Source organism: Xenopus laevis, chromosome 9_10S, assembly GCF_017654675.1.
Source record: "Xenopus laevis strain J_2021 chromosome 9_10S, Xenopus_laevis_v10.1, whole genome shotgun sequence".
NCBI classification, from domain to species: Eukaryota; Metazoa; Chordata; class Amphibia; order Anura; family Pipidae; genus Xenopus; species Xenopus laevis.
In genome coordinates, this window is record NC_054388.1 from 40,787,829 (window position 1) to 40,809,730 (window position 21,902).

General features: G+C 41.6%; 1 protein-coding gene across 3 annotated transcripts; it reads right to left on the reverse strand.

Moving 5' to 3' along the window:
* Positions 1 to 9,723: 9,723 nt before the first annotated feature.
* On the reverse strand, positions 9,724 to 21,824 carry LOC108702821. 3 transcript variants are annotated; one of them, XM_018238536.2, is made up of 10 exons: positions 20,255 to 21,824; positions 19,083 to 19,118; positions 18,244 to 18,345; positions 16,808 to 16,954; positions 15,721 to 15,789; positions 14,510 to 14,605; positions 13,019 to 13,087; positions 12,818 to 12,881; positions 12,628 to 12,662; positions 9,724 to 11,020 (listed from the first exon to the last, which is right to left on the reverse strand). In XM_018238536.2, exons 1-10 carry the CDS (start codon positions 20,326 to 20,328, stop codon positions 11,008 to 11,010), a joined length of 705 nt encoding a protein of 234 aa, XP_018094025.1. In that variant the 5' UTR covers positions 20,329 to 21,824; the 3' UTR covers positions 9,724 to 11,007. The 3 variants fall into 3 exon arrangements, 2 of the variants coding, with proteins under 2 accessions (XP_018094025.1, XP_041434739.1); XM_041578805.1 differs by having other exon boundaries at positions 18,244 to 18,348; XR_005964690.1 differs by lacking the exons at positions 9,724 to 11,020; positions 12,628 to 12,662; positions 12,818 to 12,881 and having other exon boundaries at positions 13,042 to 13,087.
* Between the last annotated feature and the right edge of the window lie 78 nt (positions 21,825 to 21,902).

A 21,902-nucleotide genomic window follows, 5' to 3' on the forward strand; every position in this document is an offset into this window, starting at 1 on the left:
AAGAAAAGAGAATAGAGGTTAAGTGCGAAGAAGAAGAAGAATAATAGCAGTGAGAGTGGGCCCCTGGTCTAAGATTACTTGGTGGGCCCCTGGTCAAAGGTTTTTAGGTGGGCCCCTGGTGTCCCAGTCCGACACTGCCCACATTGGTTCAAAAACACTGGGGATGTGCTGGAGATACAATAATTTTTTACATTTCCCATGCGCCAATCCCCATTGCTCCAGTCCGGACAGGGGCAACGAATGGCAGTGAACCTAGGGGCACCCGTTATGTAAATCAGGCCCTGTCTTTACTGCTGCACTGCAAGTTGGAGTGATATCACCCCCCCCAGCAGCCTAATAACAGAACAATTGGAAGGTAACCAGATAGCAGCTCCCTTACACAAGATAACCCTGGTAGATCTAAGAACAACACTCAATAGTAAAATCCAGGTCCCACTGAGACACATTCAGTTACATTGAGTAGGAGAAACAACAGCCTGCCAGAAAGCACTTCCATCCTAAAGTGCTGGCTCTTTCTGAAAGCACATGACCAGGCAAAATGACCTGAGATGGCTCCTACACACCAATATTACAACTTGAAAAAAATACACTTGCCGGTTCAGGAATGAAATTTTATATTGTAGAGTGAATTATTTGCAGTGTAAACAGTGTAATTTAGAAATAAAAAAATACATCAGAAAAATCATGACAGAATCCCTTTAACATGGCTGATCCTTGTTTATTAATTCAACCGAGACCCAGAATATTATAGTTGTATAAAATGTTCACTACATTACAAATATTATATATTCATTAATTTAAAAAAATTATATTAGAAAGCAGTAGGAGCTCTTCCTAAGCCATTTACAGATAGAAAAAGAGGTTGAATATTTGTTACCACCCATGGGTGGATTTAGGGTGGGGCCCTTGAGTCCTAGCATCACAGAAGGAAATGCCTATAAAAGCACAAAAGGACATATTAGGTTTTTCTAACAATTGATTCATCTATCTATATATAGTATACAATATAAGCACGCCCAACCTGCTGCTCTCTAGCTGAACTTGAAACTCAGAATATAGGCTGATGCTGAGAGTAGGGTTGCCGCTTTGCCTTGCCGGTAAAAATAATGGTTGATCCCAATGTTATTAATAGAGAAAAATGATAAATATATATGAAGGAGTTATAGCACTACTATCACAGTTTAGTAGTCTCAGGTTGGACATTAGTTTGCAGCAGTATCACATGTATATTGTTAAACATAATGTTCTACTGGGAGTCAGAACTACTGTTTGAATGACAGCTGCTCTTTATAGCAGTATGTTCTCGTATAGTCCCAAACTAGACTAATTATCCTGCCCTACCCCCCATTTCTCCCGCTGTGGATGAATAGCAACCTCACCCAACTCCGAGAGCTGCAGGACTTTAAATACTGGCCGGCGAGAGGTGTAAAAGTACTGGGAGACCTATTGATAGAAAACCAGTTCCCTACACTCCAATATATTAAAGAACGGACAGGACATCAAGATCTACAGCTCTACAGATACATGCAATTACAGCATGCATTCCAATCACAATTTTCGAGCCTGACAATACACTATGTCACACCCCTATTTGAGCTGGTCCTCAGAAATCCACAACGAAGCAAACTGACTAAAAACAGGTCCCACGCCCTTTGACAAAGCTCTCCCCAAATGGCAATCCTTCCTACCGACATTAACAGATGAGCTTTGGGAAGAAGCTACAGATTCCATCTACTCTGACCTGATTGCCTTGAAAGACAGACTCATTCAGCTTAAATTTCTGCACCAAGTATATATTACCCCAAGTAAACTTGGAAAAATGGGAAGAAACTCAGGAGCTATCTGTCCCAAGTGCGGTGAGGGGGAGGCAGCATTTTTTCATATGACCTGGACTTGTTCGCAAATTTATAAATATTGGAAAGATATAGTGCAATATATGGCAGACGAATTATCATTCCAAAGCCCCTGCACTCCGGAAGTTTGCCTCCTCGGGCTAGTGGATGACCTCCTGCCTCTCAATAAAACCAGATCGTTAATTAGGGTACTACTATTTATTTATGCAAAGAAGCTGTTGATGATTAAGTGGATGGCGTCCCAACCCCCCACAGTTCAGGCTTGGCGGAACCTGATTAACAAAATGCTTCCATTGATCAAGCTCACATATGAGGGAAGAGGGTGCCCGCAGAAATTCAAGAAAGTTTGGACCCCGTGGTTGGAGGCGAATCCAGAGGAAAAAATGGTTTAGCCCTCTTAGGGAGAGTCAAAGCCCTGAGTAGCGAAATGAATTGACCTAACAATTCATAGGTATACAAAGCGCCCACTGAGCTACAGAGTTATAGCTCTATTGCATATAATTATTGTCATTATATGAACAATTCTTACAGTCTTGCCTAATGTAGAATGTGATGGTTCTTCTTTGTTGGTTCTATCCACTTGTATGTTAAAAGCAGAAATAAAATCTTTAAAAAAAAATTATCCTGCCCTACCCATTACCTAAATAGCTACTATATTGTAAAACCATCATACTGCATTGTGATTAGCACAGGGATATACCCATGCTTTGATATCTCTACATACAGGCTCAATCACAAGGTTCTTCTGCTGCTCCTATAACTGCACTACTCCGTTGCAGAAAATCCCACCAACTTTCAAAACTCTAAATAATGAAAACTGGTTTGATCTCGGCTGGCGGAAAAGCACCAGCTGAGATTATGCCTGTACTACTCTACAATCTGCCCCTTTCCTTGACTGCACCTGGAATCATTGCATCAGCTGAGTGCAGGCACATGCGGTGGATTTCGGAGCCAAAATACAAACTTTTGCATTCTGGAGACAAAATGTCACTGCACATGCCTGCGCTTTTTAGAAAGCCGAGCTTCAGCCCCTTGTGGCATTGCCCTAATTGAAGAATTGTTTGAAAGTTGTGGCCAAACAAAGAGGAACAATGGAGAAAAGACTTCAGAGCAACATCTGTAAAATCTGAGGCTAACAAATGGGATATGATGATAAAACTAGCACTTAAAGGGGAACTAAATGTATAATCACTGTGTATGTACCCCCCAGTGATACAATAGAGGTTGAATTCCTCAGTTTGTAAATTCCAGTGTTTTCTAGCTCATCAACAGTTATTGGAGAAGCCACCTCCACTCAGTAACATAGACGCAATAGGAACTGGAGAACCTTTCAATGTAGTTTCATTTTCTTTATTGAAGCACTACATGTTTCGGACAACAAAGGTCCTTCCTCGTGTGCATGTTACAAATATTTTAATTACTGTGACCTTTTTAAACCCAATTCACCTCCCATCAGCCCCCAAGTGCTTCCTCAGCTCCATCTTGTGGCCCGAGGATAAGATTACAAAAGTTTCTTTACATATAGATACTATTGCAGGATTACACAATCTATCCACTTGAATACACCACAATGTAGCTACTAATCTTTACAATGTTTCTCAAATGTATCAATAAATGAATTACTTGTTTTTGAGAGTCTCATCTGCCTGCTCGTGTCTTTCAAGTATATATTTCATTTAAATTGACGATTTTAATCAGTTTTCATTTTCATTTGTACAATTAATTAGAATTTTGGACTGAACCTTTTTTTACATTTCACAAAAAGCATTAATAAAACATTTATAAAAAGCATTTAAGTGCTCCACACCTCATTCATACCCCTTGGTTCTATTGTATTCAATTTGTCTATCCATTTCGCTTCACATCTCAGTAAAAGGTTTTTCCTGTCACCACCTCTTAATGGTTTTTGTATCTATTCCAAAACCACCCACCTTAAACTAGCGGCATTGTGTTTGGCTGTGTACAAGTGCCTCCCAACCGGGGTATGTGTTTTCTTTTCAGTGGGTTTAAAAGCTCTGATTGATCTTTTATGTTCCCCTATTCTTATTTTCACATTATGTGAAGTTTGCCCCATATACAATATTCCACATGGGCATTTTAGGGTGTAGACTACCCAGTCTGAGTTACAGGTAGAGTAATGTTTTATTGGGATCTTAGTGCCACTTTGGGGATGTGTAATATGATCTCCTTTTATTATGGAATTGCAACTGCTGCAATTAAGGCAAGGGAAGGTCCCATTTTTTTGGAGTGCTCAAAAATCTGGTATTATTATTTTGTGTGCATATATATCAGTTTTTTCCTCTTTTATAAGAAAAAAGTGTTTTTTCTTTAAATAATTTCCCAAATTTATGGCCATGACTAAGTATAGACCAATATCTCCTCTTTCCCAAGGGGTATGAATGAGATTGTAGATTGATACATATTGTAGCATCTCTCACACTCCTGTTTTCTGCTCAGCTTCTCCTCCATTCTTCCTGTTTTGTTTCCATAACTGTAATGGTAAATTATTAAGTTAACAATCCCCTTGTTTCCATCCATGCATAAGCTCCACTAGGAACCTCCTCTTGGGTAAGGGAATACAATATCCCCCATTATTTACACAGGCAGGGAACCCTGATTCTTTTGGACTGCTCTTATTCCAATAGTCAGGGAGGTAGTCAGGGCTTGGCCCAAACTCAAAAGGTCATTTGGTATTTATGTTGGTCTCAAGAAGAAGTGCAAAGCTTGTTGATAGAGATGTCACCATTAGAAGGAGCTCTTGCTCAATCAAACTGATTTATACCTACTATCCTGGTCTACAAAGGTACTCAAATCTCGTGAGCCAAATCTTGCCCCGTTTTCTTGTCTTGTAAATAAAATGGAAAACAAAATCATAGCCCCCTTAGTAGTAACATATTTACATTTTCCAATGATCACTGGTGTTTAATACAGACCTGTAGGAGCAAGTACGTCCTCTTGTATTCTACACAAAGTCTCATTAGTGCTGGTGACTGCCAGGGTGTCCTCTGGAGAGTATCTTTGGTGTTGCTCAGACCCAGAAACGTGTTTGTCTGACTCCAGTTCCAATACTTCTTGTAGCAAATCTTCCTTCTCCATGTACAGAGACTCTGCGCCAAACCTTTTATTGGCATTTATAAGATTTTCATTCATCCAGGACATGGTATATCTAGTATAAGTAATTCTAAAACAACTGGACTTGCTGAGTAACCATTGAAGACATTGCACTACTCATCCGAGCAGCTTCTTCAGTTCAACTGACTGGTATGGGAAGTCTTTGGCATATAAACTCTTCCACTGATCCCCCACAGAATCACACCACTGTGAGGTGCCATTGTGATTGGATTAGTGGAAGAGTTTATATGCCGAGGACTTCCCACACCAGTCAGTTGAACTGAAGAAGCTGCTGGAATGATTAGTGAGACATCTTCAATGATGACTCGCCAAGTCCAGTTGTTACTGTAGATCTAAATGAGCCCTTTCAGTGGCGTAACAAGATTTTACTGGGCCTCACACCAAATTCTTTTTCAGGCCCCCAAAATGTCTAGAGGTTGAACTGTTTTACCAATATTTATTGAAACAGACACACAGTCTTCTTTTTCTGTATTTACGCCCCTGAACCCTTTAACTGAGATTACATTGTGTGTAGGTGATCAGGTGTGAGGGAAGCTGGAAATAAGAAAGCAAATAAATCAAATACTATAAAATATAAAAAATAAAGGCCAATTGAAAATCTGCTTTAGAAATAGCCATTCTATAACATACTAAAAGTTAACTGAAAGGTAAACCACCCCTTTAACAGTGCAAAGAAGCAAATGACTGGAAAAGGCAGCTGGATGTATTTAGAAGACAGAGCAAAGGGTGTAATGCACAGCAGCAGAGAATTTAATTTAAAGGGGGAAAAACCCATTAGGATTAATTATATCTTAGTTGGGATCAAGTACAAGGTACTGTATTATTATTACAGAGAAAAGGGAATCATTTTTGTAAATGTGGATTATTTGGATAAAATGGAGTCTATGGGAGACGGCCTTTCCATAGTTCGGAACTTTCTGGATAGCAGGTTTCCAGATAACGGATCCCATACCTGTATCTGAATATTATTCCCTATATTATTTAAGGTGCACATTCAGATGAAACAGTTAATTGGAAAGACAAGAGGTCAGTACAGGTATCCCATCACTGGGGTGCAAACACAGACGCACCCAATGACCCGCACCTACTCCAGCAGTTTAACAAACCTTCACATTCCTGTGCTCTTGGGTCACAACTTGTTCCCGGTGCCTCAGCAGTTTTTAACATTTCTTGCACAACAACAGACTGCAGATGAATAACGTGCAATGGATATATATGAATGGGAGCGGTGCATCCTAAGGTCTATCGGGGGGGGGGACAGATAGGGACTGGTCTCAGTGGGGGGGTCAGACACATACTGTTGGATCTGCTCTATTTTGGGATGCCCGGCTAATGACTTGAGACAGACTGATCTTTAAATAAGTGGTATTTATTTACAAAGGAACTAAAGGTATAACATAAAAACAGGAACTAACTAAGATGGAGGGAGGTAGAAAAGGATAGGGAAAGATGCAATGGAAGGGAGTGGAAAGTGACCAACTAACAAAGTATTTGCAATGCTCTTTATATACACATAAGGAAGACCATTCAAACAAACATACTACCCTTTTCCCAGGATAGCCACACGCAAAAGACAGTCCCAGCCAATCAGGTCGATGTTAGCTGTTCTTGAAGATGGTTCATCTCTTCTTAGATAGACAAGGGACTGAAATCAAGGTAGGATGCACAGTGAAAGAAATCCCATAATCCAATGCTCCAGGTGTCCCTTTGTTGATCCAGCAGAGTGTCATTCCCTTGGGGACTCTTGCTATCCCTGCACCCACACCAGTATGTCCAGTTATTTGCATCTCTTTGATATAGACATTACTGTAGCTGCAAGGATTGTTTTATGGCATGATGGCTGTTGTCCAGGCTTGCACCTTCACAGTTGCCATTGATGAAAAGGCAGATATCTGTTAACCCATTGTGTGTATGGGCTTACTGTTGAATATCCAAAATTCAGTACTACACATACCTCCCAATAGTACAAGTACATGGCCTCCAAAAGTCACCTGGCTTATTGGCTAATGGGTGGGAACTGAGTGTGAAAGGGGGTGTTTGAGCATATAGGGGTTTGCATATATGGATCAATTCCAGTGAGATGTAAGAGTAGGGTATATTCAGGCTGCCACTAGTCTGTATATATCTGCTTTCATCATATAGGGGTTTGCTCAGCCATAATCTATTCAGCTAGTCCCATTCTCTCTGAGCCAAAGCAATATACATTTTAAATATCATTGTAATATCATTTTAAATCATTGTACATTGTAAATAACGTGTCATTTAAATCATTATCTATGATTTTTGATGTATAAAATATTTTCTCTTGCCTATAAGTGACACATACATTAGCTGTAACCATTCTATTTATACCATCCCCTCGACTGGGTCTCCAATGAATGGCACCTCTGGCAATCCTCCTATTGCCCCAAATATCCCCTCCATATACCTACTCTTATTGTCTCATATAACCCCTCCCTATACCAACTCTTATTATCTCGTATAAACTCTCCCTATCCCTACTCTTATTGTCTCGTATAACCCCTCCCTATACCTACTCTTATTGCCCCATATAACCCCTCCCTATACCTACTCTTATTGCCCCATATAAACCCTCCATATACCTACTCTTATTGTCTCATATAACCCTTCCCTATACCTACTGTTATTGTCTCATATAAACCCTCCCTATACCTACTCTTATTGTCTCATATAACCCCTCCCTATACCTACTCTTATTGTCTCATATAACCCCTCCCTATACCTACTCTTATTGTCTCATATAACCCCTCCCTATACCTACTCTTATTGTCTCATATAACCCTCCCTATACCTACTCTTATTGTCTCATATAACCCCTCCCTATACCTACTCTTATTGTCTCATATAACCCCTCCCTATACCTACTCTTATTGCCCCATATAACCCCTCCCTATACCTACTCTTATTGCCCCATATAACCCCTCCCTATACCTACTCTTATTGTCTCATATAACCCCTCCCTATACCTACTCTTATTGTCTCATATAAACCCTCCCTATACCTACTCTTATTGTCTCATATAACCCCTCCCTATACCTACTCTTATTGTCTCCCTATACCTGCTCTTATTGTCTCATATAACCCCTCCCTATACCTACTCTTATTGTCTCATATAACCCCTCCCTATACCTACTCTTATTGTCTCATATAACCCCTCCCTATACCTACTCTTATTGCCCCATATAACCCCTCCCTATACCTACTCTTATTGCCCCATATAACCCCTCCCTATACCTACTCTTATTGTCTCATATAACCCCTCCCTATACCTACTCTTATTGTCTCATATAAACCCTCCCTATACCTACTCTTATTGTCTTCATATAACCCCTCCCTATACCTACTCTTTTGTCTCCCTATAACCTCCTCTTATTGTCTCATACCTCCTATACCTATCTCTTATTGTCTCATATAAACTCTCCCTATACCTACTCTTATTGTCTCTTATAACCCCTCCCTATACCTACTCTTATTGTCTCATATAACCCCTCCCTATACCTTCTCTTGTCTCATATAACCCCTCCCTATACCTACTCTTATTGTCTCATATAACCCCTCCCTATACCTTCTCTTATTGTCTCATATAACCCCTCCCTATACCTACTCTTATTGCCCCATATAACCCCTCCCTATACCTACTCTTATTGCCCCATATAACCCCTCCCTATACCTACTCTTATTGTCTCATATAACCCCTCCCTATACCTACTCTTATTGTCTCATATAAACCCTCCCTATACCTACTCTTATTGTCTCATATAACCCCTCCCTATACCTACTCTTATTGTCTCCCTATACCTGCTCTTATTGTCTCATATAACCCCTCCCTATACCTACTCTTATTGTCTCATATAACCCCTCCCTATACCTACTCTTATTGTCTCATATAACCCCTCCCTATACCTACTCTTATTGCCCCATATAACCCCTCCCTATACCTACTCTTATTGTCTCATATAACCCCTCCCTATACCTTCTCTTATTGTCTCGTATAACCCCTCCCTATACCTACTCTTATTGCCCCATATAACCCCTCCCTATACCTACTCTTATTGCCCCATATAAACCCTCCATATACCTACTCTTATTGTCTCATATAACCCTTCCCTATACCTACTGTTATTGTCTCATATAAACCCTCCCTATACCTACTCTTATTGTCTCATATAACCCCTCCCTATACCTACTCTTATTGTCTCATATAACCCCTCCCTATACCTACTCTTATTGTCTCATATAACCCCTCCCTATACCTACTCTTATTGTCTCATATAACCCCTCCCTATACCTACTCTTATTGTCTCATATAAGAGTAGGTTTATATGAGACAATAAGAGTAGGTATAGGGAGGGTTTATATGAGACAATAAGAGTAGGTATAGGGAGGGGTTATATGAGACAAGAAGGGGACTGGCGGTAGGATCCTAGAAATGACCATCAGTAACAGAATCTCCAGCCTGTTATCCCAGTGTGAGAATACTTGGTGGAGCAGCCATACCCACAGGAGGACTGGTGTCACTCACAGGTATTAGAGTGCTGGGGATATAAGGGATCAGACTGACAAATATAATGGAAAGCATGGTTTCGTATAAAACAAGAGTAAGTCTTCCTTTCATTCTTCTTTAACTTTTCAGTGTTTCGTCTCTGCTCATTTGCTCCAGTCTCACCCCCTACCCACTAAATGTTACACCTCTCAAATGAGACCAATGCCCAGAATAAAGACACACACACAGCAGCTTGATGTTAATCTGTGAAAGGCACATCTTTATTAATAATTATTAGATAGACTGCGCTATTTGATCCTGAGGAAGGCAAAAAACCTCTATGAAGCAAGAACCAATCGGCTTCACTAGAGGGAAAAATTCCTTCCTGACCCCTTAACGGCGATCGGATTTGCTCCCAGGATCAATGCAGTATATTGAATCAAGGGAAACAGAGGGAGGCTATGGTAAGGTAAGGGAACATGGCGGCATACATATAAGCGCCTTTAAGCCACAAGGTGAATACTGCATTCCTTTCCATTCCATTAGATCCCAGGCAGCCTGCAGATCCCGGCTTCTGCACACTGAGGGATGGAGTGAAAAGGAATGCATGGTCTACTGAGTGGCTTAAGGGTGCTCCTGTGTATAAAACCATATTTTAGGTGTAAGGGGGGCACCGCTGGTGTAATGGCGGTGGAAGTAACGGTAAAGAAGGGAATATGGCAGCATACATATGAATGCCTTTAAGCCACAAAGTGAACACTGCATTCCCTTTCATTCCATTGGAGCCCAGGTAGCCTACAGATCCCGGCTTCTGCACACTGAGGGATGGAGTGAAAAGGAATGCAGGGTCTACTGAGTGGCTTATGGGTGCTCTTGTGTATAACACCATATTTTAGGTGTAAGGGGAGGCACTGCTGGTGAAATGACGGTGTGAAAAAGGGAGACCAAAAAAAGGATGGCACCATAAACATGAGCACTGTTCAGCTGCTAAGTGAATTCTGCATTCCTCTCCATTCCATTGGAGCCCAGGTAGTCTACAGATCCCGGCTTCTGCAGACTGAGGGATGGAGTGAAAAGGAATGCAGGGTCTACTGAGTGGCTTATGGTTGCTCTTGTGTAAAACACCATATTTTGGGTGTAAGGGGAAGCACCACTGATAAAATGGAGGTGTGAAAAAGGGAGACCAAAAAAATATGGCACCATAAACAAGAGCACCGCTCAGCTGCTAGGTGAATGCTGCATTCCCTTTCATTCCATGCCAGGCAGCCTGCAGATCCCGGCTTCTGCACACTGAGGGATGGAGTGAAAAGAAATGCAGGGTCTACCAAGTGGCTTATGGGTCCTCCTGTGTATAAAACCATATTTTAGATGGAGGGGAGTCACCGCTAGTAGAATTACAGTGGAAAGCAGAGAAGCATCTCTGGTGGAATTAATATTCTTACTCAGCACTGTCTCTTGAAGATGACATACGTAACAAGAAAACTGCTGCTGGCGTTGGTGGTATGAGCCACTTGGTGATTACGAGGGCCATCTGCAAAAAAAAATGTTAATGTAAACCATGTGTTTAGTTTCATCAGGATGAAGGGTGGGTGTTCCCCCCGAAACGTTGATGTTTGGTGGCTGAATAAAAGGGGATATTCCCCGACTGCATTAATCAGCGTGTGTGCGGATCCGTTTTTTATACACATCTGTTCTGATAGACATCCACTCACTCCAGTCTTTATACATTACATTATGGCTAACAATATTAGAAACATTTTTTATTTTGCACAGCCTATTTTCCCTGTTTTTATTTTTACATTGAACTGTTCTTTTAAGACCTACCCTTAAATCCATATGCCTACTCCCCTGTATATAATACAGCACTCCAAGTGTGAACAATTACATTCTGAATTTGATTAAACAAAGCAGGGGCCAGTTAATCTCTGTTAATGGTGGTAGCACACCAAAAGACCAAAAGTTGTCATATTAAAGGAATTGTTCAGTGTAAAAATAAAGACTGGGCAAAGAGATAGACTGTACAAAATAAAAAATGTTTCTAATATAGTTAGTTAGGCAAAAATGTAATGTGTATAAAGACTGGAGTTACTGGATGTGTAACATAATAGCCCAAACACTACTTCCTGCTTTTCAGATCTCTAACTCTGAGTTAGTCAGCAACTTGAAGGGGGGCCACATGGTACATATCTGTTCAGTGAGTTTGCAATTGATCTTCAGCATTCAACTCAGATTCAAAAGCAATAGATATGACCCAAGTGGCCCCCTTCAAGTCTCTGATTGGTTATTGCCTGGTAACCAGGGTAACCAGTCAGTGGAAACCAAGAGAGTTGAAAAGCAGGAAGTTGGGCTGTTGGACAGCCCTGCCCTATTATATAACAATAGGAGCACCCGGGCAATTCCAATTTCCTTATAAATGGCAGTGTCTGCTCTTAAAGGAGAACTAACCCCCCCTACCATAAACCTGTCATTGGGTACAAGACAGGTTCCTGAGGAAGCAAATCATAATAAATAAAGATTTTTATAACTTTAATTGGGGTACTGGAAGCTTAGGGGGGCTTGTGGTAGGGGGGTTTAGTTCTCCTTTAATCCTTCTACACTGTGATTATAAACATTATACCAATGCATAAACTACAGATCCCATAATGCACTTTGAGGTCTTTACTCACTATAAAACATGTGATATTTAGCGGACAAATTTTGGGCAACCAGGATGTACACTTTGCTCACTGGCATGTGGAAAGGGCCTTCATCTCAAGAGGTAAAAGAGTAGAAGAGGCAACACTCTATTGATTATAATGTCATGATCAGGGCTAGCTTGTGACAGGACTACAGATCCCATCATGCACTATGATTCCTTGGTTATATCAATACAGGGGAAATCCTATTGCTTAAATATAGATAATAGCCACAATAGTACCCCAATTCCAGTTAAAAAAAATCTTAATTTATTATGCTTTGCTTCCTCATGAGCCTGTCTTGTGCCCAATGACATATCAATGAACAGGAACATTATTTGGAGTGTCGATTCATCAACTATGGTGCCAACAATATCTAGTATCAGAATGTGCATCCATCTTGCTTTATCAGATATTGATATACCCCTGAGTAAGCGAGAGCGTATTCATATACAGTACATACCTTGTGCCGTACGATGACACTGAATAACAGGGTTTCTGCAAAGAGAAAATAAAGAGTTATTCAAGTGAACAAATCAAGAATCCAAATAGCTCATAGGTCATTAAAAGTAAAACTGATACTTACTGCCAATGGTTTCAGTACTATAGAAATGGAAGAGAGATGGAAAGGCCAATTTATAGTCAAGACTTACCTTAGCATAAGCTGGTCTTTCATGCATGCTATTCAGCCTGCGCTTCCGAGCTAACTTCTGCGCTCTGTAACATCAAAGAAAGGTTTGTTACTCAAGTAAAAAGAAGTACTTGGCCCCCAAAGAAAGGTTCTGAAAAGAAGAGGGGCTAGAACCAGGAACAGACAATCTTCATGTTATCATTGTGCAGAGGCAAATACTTACTCTGCCAAAACAGTGTTTCTGTACCGCTGATATTCCTCTTGAGCGGCAGCTTCTCTCTCTAGCTCCTCTCTGTAAAGAAAACCAGGTTAATAAAAGATCTTAAGTATTTTCTTTCACATGTATTGTGTTCTATGTAAAATCCCTTTATTCATAATAAATTATGTAAATGACGATGATGATGAAGAAATGTAATACAGGCAGTCCCCGGATTACGTGCAAGATAGGGTCTGTAGGGTTGTTCTTAAAGGAGAAGGAAACCATTTTGCAAAAAATCCCGTACCCCCCCACCCCAGGTAGACCCTTTCCCTCCTCCCCCAGGCTAACTACCCCCCCCCAGAATATGCCCCATAATCCATACTTACCCCTAAGCACAGATTCTTCCAGCAGAGTTCCACCCATCTATCTTCCGCGTCCTCTGTAAGATGACTGGGAGATCGGTATTTCTGCGCATGCGCAGTTGGAACAAGCTTACCAAGGACACGGAAGATGGACGGGTGGAACTTAGCTGGAAGAATCTGCGCCGAGGGGTAAGTATGGAGTATGGGGCATTTCCCCAGGGAGGTAGTTAGCCTTGGGGGAGGAGGGAGCAGGGTCTACCTGGGGTGGAGGGTAGGCAGTGTCAGACTGGTCTACTGGGATACCAGGAAAACTCCCGGTGGGCCAAGGTGTCAGTGGGCCCTCCTGCTTCTAAATATTTGTCTTATTTCATGGCCTTTCCCTATTTCTATGAGAATAAAGAGGCTAAATAGATGTAATAATAGGTTATACTATGTAAAGAAAAGAGAATAGGAGAATAGAGGTTGAGTAAGTAAAGAAAGAAAATAATACCTTGAGTGGGCCCCTGGTCTAAAGGTTTTTGGGTGGGCCCCTGGTCTAAAGGTTTTTGGGTGGGCCCCTGGTCTAAAGGTTTTTGGGTGGGCCCCTGGTCTAAGGGTTTTTGGTGGGCCCCTGGTGTCCCAGTCCGACACTGAGGGTAGGGGTTTTTTTCCCCCACAAGTTGATTTCTCCTTTAAGGATTGTTTTTCACATGTATTGTGTTCTACATAAAATCCCTTTGTCCATAATAAATTATGTAAATGATGATGATGAAGTAATGTAATACAGTCAGTCCCCGGATTACATACAAGATAGGTTCTGTAGGGTTGTTTTTAAGTTGAATTTGTATGTAAGAAACATTTACATGTACTTATTAAATGCAACTTAGACAGATGTTTGTCTCAACAAAGTATTTATTTTTACCATTCTGTTCTATGTAGTAGAGAACACATGCCAGAGGTGATTGGGGCAGGTGTTTTATTAAAGCTAAACGCTAATAAAGGCCAAGCAAACCACAGTATGTTACTGTAATAGCCTCTGTTTGTAAGTGTGAGTTGTATGTAAGTCTAATGTTAATAACTGGAGGACTCCCTGTACTGGTTTAGTACTGGCAATTTGCAGCTACAAAATCTGGTAATTAGATTTGCTATTTTACTGGCTTAGGAAAAACCTAACCTTTCCATTCTCAAGCCCTTCTGTATGACCATCAGTTCGAAGGCTGATGGAGGAACCGGCTCCTGACGCTGAGGTCTTTCCCTCTCAGGTAGAGGACTGTGGAAAAGGTAAGAGAAATCAGGTTACATTCCAAGGCTTTAAATACATTTATGGGATGTACAAAGTTAGAGAACATGTGCATACAGTAACATAACTAGGCACATCTGGGTGCAGAATCTCCACCTACCCCCACCCTCTGAACTGACCCTCCTACCCTCCACTCCCCTGGGCTCCAATACATTCCTCTGCCCTTCCTGATAAACCCTGTGGAGTGTGAGCTCTTGTACAATGTCCTGCACCATTGGTAGCTACACCACTATGCAGAGAGATCTAAATCTGTACAGCAACACCAATGGGCACATTAAGGCGCCGATTCACTAAGCTCGAGTGAAGGATTCGAATGAAAAAAATTCGAATTTCGAAGTATTTTTTGGGTACTTCGACCATCGAATTGGTTAAATTTGTTCGAATTCGAACGAAATCGAACGAATCGAACGAAAAATCGTTCGACTATTCGATAGTCGAAGTACTTTCCCTTTAAAAAAAACTTCGACCCCCTACTTCGGCAGATAAAACCTACCGAAGTCAATGTTAGCCTATGGGGAAGGTCCCCATAGGCTTGCCTGTGATTTTTTGATCGAAGGATTTTCCTTCGATCGTTGGATTAAAATCCTTCGAATCTTTCGATTCGAAGGATTTAATCGTTCGATCGAACGAAAAATCCTTCGATCGATCGAACGAACGTTTAGCGCTAAATCCTTCGACTTCGAAGTCGAAGGATTTCAATTCGAGGGTCGAATTTCGAAGTATTTTTAACTTCGAAATTCGACCCTTAGTGAATCTGCCCCTAAGATCTGCATCTCGGCAGTTACTATCATAAATAGGAATGTCTCGGCAGAGCCTGAGAGATCTCATAGTTGTCTGTGCATAATTCCTTTAAAGGAGAACTAAACCCTAGCACAGGCCAAAGGTTCAGCATCTGTATAACAGTAATGAGTTGTGCCTTCACAGTGGCCACAGGAGCTCACAATCTGATTTTCTTTTTGTTGATACTGGGCTCTTTATTTCTAAGGGATCTGGATAAGGCCTAATGGATCCCCGCAACCAGTCACATTAGCAGCAGACTCACTTAAGCAGTAGATTTCCTATGTTATGTAAGAGAAAATACTTACAAGATCTCAATGGGCTGCCAGTAGTCTGGCATTGTTAAACGTGGCAGTGGTGCCGTCAGGTCCATCGGTCTGTAATAAAAGACATCGTTAGTTAAGGATCTATGCCGAGTGCTGCCTAATGCTAAAAAGGTACATATTTTGTGGCTAAGTTTAAGCTGAAAACTCAGAAATGCTGCAAAAATAACATGCAACTAGCTGGGATGCACTAACTACTCACTGATCCTCTATAAAGGGAAGTTAAACCCAAATGCAAAATGTAGCATAATGAAAGCAAATTTCTATGAAATCCTTTTTTTATATATATGATAATTGCAATATTTGATTCCACAAGTTATTTATAAATGTAATTGCACTGAAAGCAATACATGTATTTATATGCTGCACTGCCAGTCCTGACTACACATACTATTACAACAATGAAGCAGTAGTCAGCTCCCCTCCTGGAGAAACGTGATATTGGTTCAGACCTGTAACTTTGCTGCAGCTACAATATATGGTAAATAGATTTGCTATTTTCAGTATGGCAGTTTACACTTTTATTTTCTGTAAATTACAGGGTAAAGTGGGGAAGCAAACTGCTGCTTCTCTTTCTTTCTTCTGTGTGTACCATTTATATCAGAGCTCTGTCCAGATACAGACATTTAGCCAATAATCTCAGGATGAATCTCTTTGCCTTGGTGAGCTGCATTTTACTGGCTAAGGCAGGGGTCCCCAACCTTTTATACTTTGAAGTTGGAGGGCAACACAAGCATGAAAAAGTCCATGGGGATGTCAAATAAGGGCTGTTATTGGCTGTTTGGTAGCCCCTATAAGGACTGGCAGCCTACAGGAGGCTATGTTTGGCAGATCATCTGGTTTTTATGCAACCAAAACTTGTCTCCAAGCCTGGAATTCAAAAATAAGCTCCTGCTTTGAGGCCACTGGGAGCAACATCCAATGGGTTGGTGAGCAACATGTTGCTTGCAAGCTACTGGTTGGGGACCACTGGGCTAAGGAATAAGGTTTGGGGAAGGCAGCCAAGAGTGGTGGAGCCACTGCCCTGTGTGCCCTCAGCTGAAGTAAAACCTAATCTGTGCCATCGACTCACCTTATTGGTGGCCCCATAGGGGGCACACTTAGCCAATATTTGCCCGAGGTCGTCTTTTGCTTCGGCTCCTCCATTGGAAATAGCAAGGAGGACACAGGTGGAGCCGTGGTCTTCGTGATCCTCGTGAAGCGTGGGGTGGAGTAAAGGCTGAAACAGAGAAAACAGATTATATTTCAGGGGTTTAAATACACTTATGGGGTTCAGAAGATAAACCTGTACTTTAGGGTTCAGCTCTGACCAGCTTATAAATATGGGCAATACCTTTATTCTTATCCACCCTAGTGTTCCATAGGCAGGAGGTATGTGTTAAGAAATTCTTTCAGTGTCAGACTGGGACACCAGGGGCCCACCAAAAAACCTCAGATCATCACCAAAAGTTTTTAGACCAGGGGCCTACCCTCAGTACTATTTTCTTCCTCTTCTCACTCAACCTCTATTTTCTTAGTCTCTTCTCTTTACATACTATAATCTATTATTTCATCTATTTACCCACTTTGTTCTCATAGAAATAGGGAATGGCCATGAAATAGGCCAAAAGTTTAGCAGCATGAGGGCCCACTGACACCTGGGCCCACCGGGAGTTTTCCTGGTATCCTGGTGGGCCAGTCCGACACTGGTTTCTTTTAATACCAAAGATGTATTTAGAAATCCCTCTCACTGGCTATTGGAAGGAGGTACATAATAGTGTACTTCTATTGGAAGGAGGTACATAATAGTGTACTTCTATTGGAAGGAGGTACGGGTGGGCCAAGGCCAGAACTAGGGGTAGGCAGAGTAGGCACATGCTTTGGGCTAAAAGCTGGGGGCACCAGGCACGTACCTTATCTGCTTCCTAGTCCCTGCTCTTGCTGATCGTGTGCTTGTTTTAGCACATGCGCACCTTGTGGGCGCCGTAACCGGCCGGTCAGGCCCGGCTCTGGGGTGGGCCTATAAATTGTTTGAAACTGTTGTGAGGTGCAGAGAGCAGAGGTTGCAGGTGCAGGGCAGTCCTGTCCTTACAGAGCCCTTTTTCAGACTGTGCCTGCAGCTGCTCCTCAACCTGCACACCCAAATACAGGAAAAGAGTAAGAAGTGAGTCTGCCGAAATGCCTCCCTCCCATCATAAATACAAACAGCACTGTATTCATAGGGGCAGCTGCAGGTCTCTGCTCTATGTCTTGGCGGGCAGAGACCTACAGCAATTTTCCTATGTTAAGGGAGGGCAGGGTGCAAAGTGCAAAACCCAGAGAATTCATTATGTTGCACTTTGCACCCTGCCCTGCATGTAGTAAATGACCCTTATAAATACTAATCACATACTCTATACCAGTTACCTCTGCATTTTGATGGAGCCATACAATTACATGCTATATCTAGAATGTACTATAATGCTTTAGGAAACAGTAACACCAACAGCAGCAAAATATGTTATTATGTACTAATATTGCAGCACATACCTGGAATAAGATGGTCTCGCCTGTGGTCCATGGTATCCGGGCTCTATCCATCTCTTTGGCTCCCCGCCGTTGGTCGGCCAACCCAAATTCTGCTTTTGAGCGCTACTGAGGAAAGACCAATTCATTAGTGGTATTTTGTAACTGGGGGTGCAACTCAAATGGACACATAGCTTTGATATAAACACTGATAAAACCATTTGGCCACAAGGGCCTAGATATAAATCTTTATAGGGATCCCTAACCCCAAAATGAATATGGAAAATTGGTGGTCCCAGCAACAATCTGCTCTCTCCCTTGGACTAGGCCCAGCCTACGGCTGTCTGACACCTGTGTAATTCACAATTGCAGCAATCGCTACACATGTCCAATCAGGCCTTGTACCTGACACTGATACAGGACAGCAGTATTCTGTACTCTTGTGCCAGCTGCCCCTTTAATGGTGCAGAATGCGTCACTCACAGGTTCAAGGAGCACTGTAAAAGGATCTAGCGCATATTATGTTCCCACATTCTCACTCCTTATGTGGAAGAGGTGTTCAATATGATGCAATTTGCTACACTGCAGCCGACAGAGACAGGCGCAAGTCTTTGCATCACATTATAGCATTGCACCAGCCAGGCATATTGTGTGCAAGAAAACTATAATAGGGATCTGTACCTTAGAAAGCATTCAGATCACTAGAATTATGTAACAGTATCAGTTTGACCATGTGGTGTTACTAATAAAAATGATTAGTTTGGCATAAAACACGTAACCATAAGCAGTGAGGAGACATTATGCACATGCTGAATCTGAAAGACAATGGCAATTGAAAGCAGTAATAGTGAAAAATGACCTACCTGCTGCGATGCCTCGCTGGATGTTTTTGAGAAGATCTAGGAAGAAAAGAAAAAAGCAGTGAGCTCATGGTTAAAGAAATAATATATATGAGAGGAAATGTCTATGAGAAACACTAATACAGGGACACAGAAACAGGGATGCAGAACACTAGTGATTCCAGTTCACCCCTTGGGTCATAAGTCTGGTCACTTAAATCATATATATGAATTCATAAAGGGCTTGTTCACTTTTACATAAACTCTTAGTACTATAGAGTATTGTGTTTACTTTTATTGGGGCCAAATTGTACTCATGGATACAGAACAGAGAAGACACTCAATGATTCCAACATTGGCAGGCTCAATGTAAATAACGAATGACAACACAAGAGCACAAGGGGGGGCTACATTTAAAAACCCCACAGTGGCACATGGGCAGATTTAGGGCCAGTGCATCATGGGAGAATGAATATCCAATCAGTTGTTAGGAATGTTTCTTTGCCCATGTTTCATTGGGGAGTGAGCACAGTATACTAATGTGATTTCTGCCCCTTACATTCATTTGTAACCCACGCTGAGTGCACAGGGGAATCTGCAAGCAATCAAGGCATTAGGGTCTCTGCAGTTGAACTATAAGCTACAGTCAACTGCCAAATGTAATAGCAATAGCAAAAAGAAATACACCTCTGCATGAAATTACTTTGAGAAATGCATTTGTGTGTGTATATCTGTCTATCTACAGACTTATTAGTTATCTGAAGCCCCTTTGCAAGCACAGGCTGGAGGACCAACTGACTTTTGCAGTGACAGTTGGAGCTCCCTTCAGCCATGTTGAGTCAGGCAGAGACATAACAGCTTGGCTTGTTTGCTATCTATGAACAGGCAATCATACAAAATATAGGGAATATGCGAGAGAGGAGAGTGAGAGTAATGCTGAGATTCCCAACAGGGCCCCCTTCCTGCATAGAAACCTCCCCAGACCCATGAACAGAAAACTACACCCCCCACTCATGCTCTGCCAATAGATTGCAGTGGGCACACAAACTCTCACTAGTGTGACTATAGAGGAAGCAGACCCTGCGCTCCAGACCCTCATTCCCAAACCAAGTTAATATGAGCTCCCATACAGCTTAAGCCCAATATGAATGACACCTCTCCTGGCTATATCTACAATATTTTATCTACTCTCTTACTTTGATGGAGCCTGAAATCTTCTCCTTCTGAGGCCAATGATGGGGTCTACGAATGTAGAGATGTAATTTCCCATGTCTTGCGTCGCCTAAAACCAAAATAAATTCTCCAAAAAATAATTTCTCCTTCTCTTCGGACTGCAAAGCCAAAACTGAAAAATTCTCCTTCTCTTCTGACTGCAAAGCCAAAACTGAAAAATTCTCCTTCTCTTCTGACTGCAAAGCCAAAACTGAAAAATTCTCCTTCTCTTCTGACTGCAAAGCCAAAACTGAAAAAACTGTCATTTCTGGCCCTAAGGTTAACTTGGTTGATGACATCACAAGATGACTCCATGGCGATGGTCCTGCTGTGCAGCCAATCAGAAGGCACCTAATTAGCATATCAGTTACTGTACATGTCAGCACTGCCATGTGACATATTCAGCAGCCCAAAATATATACTACTATATATGCTATGTGAGGCCTGGGGGTGCAATACTAAGGGCTTTATCAGAACTATGGGTCAAAGGCTGCAAATGCTGCACCTTATGTGTCTCCTGTACCATCCCAAAGCCACCATATCCCTTTAGTAATGAAGACCTGTGCCTTTAAAGATGCCCCCAGTAGTTACCCCCAAGCCACTCTGTGCATGGGGGGGTGCAGGGTGCGAATTCCATATAACACCCTGCATTGCAACATTTCATTTTTTATTTCTTATTGCCAATCCCATTATGGTCATTGTTAGAATGCCGGCACAGAAGGGTCTTTATTGTACTTTTTATACACAGCTCCATATACTAAAGACTGAGGGACAGATGGATACACAGACATAGTTGTGCTGATGCAAGAGGAATATACAGTGTATGCAATGTCCTCAAATACTGCCATCTTATGTCTGTCAGTGAATATAATACAAGTTATGTGAATTCCTACATTTCTTCCCATTATTACATCTAATATAATATCATGTATAATGGGCAGGAAATTCAAATTTGCACCCCAAAGTCACCATTCTGTTACTAGTATATTTTCTAGCATGTTTCTTAGTATATTTCAGCTGCAATATGTCTGTGCCTGGCTCGTGCTTTCTCTGGTTATTGCTGAAGATAGATTATCCATCTAAAGTTACATTTAGCCACAAGAAGTGCTTAGAAATGATCATCCATGAGTCCCAGTGGAACCAGTTGTGTGACTTGTAATTACGTGGCCTGACAAGAATATGTTTATGGCCCTGACCCTTTCTAAAAATATCTAGGGCCACATTAACATATTATAATTAGGGATGCACTGAATCCACTATTTTGGATTTGGCCGAACACCGATCTGAATCCTCATATGCAAATATTAGCCTTTAATATTGACCTGTGGAGTTGGAGTGGAAATTCTTCCAATGAATCCCTCCCTATAGATTAGCGGCTACAAACATGACTCGACTCGAGCCAAAGGAGTCTTTTGGCCAAAACCTCGGAGAGCAGACTCAACCTTCATACAAATCTTGGCAATACAAAATGGACAGCAGTGTTATTTGGCTTTGCTAAGACACTATGGGGCAGATTCACGAACCTGCGGATATTTGCCAGCGACGGCTTCGCAGTCCATGGCACCGAACGCTGGCTGAGTTTCGCCAGCGTTCGAAGATGCGATAGCGTTGGCTAATTTGTAATGATAAAGT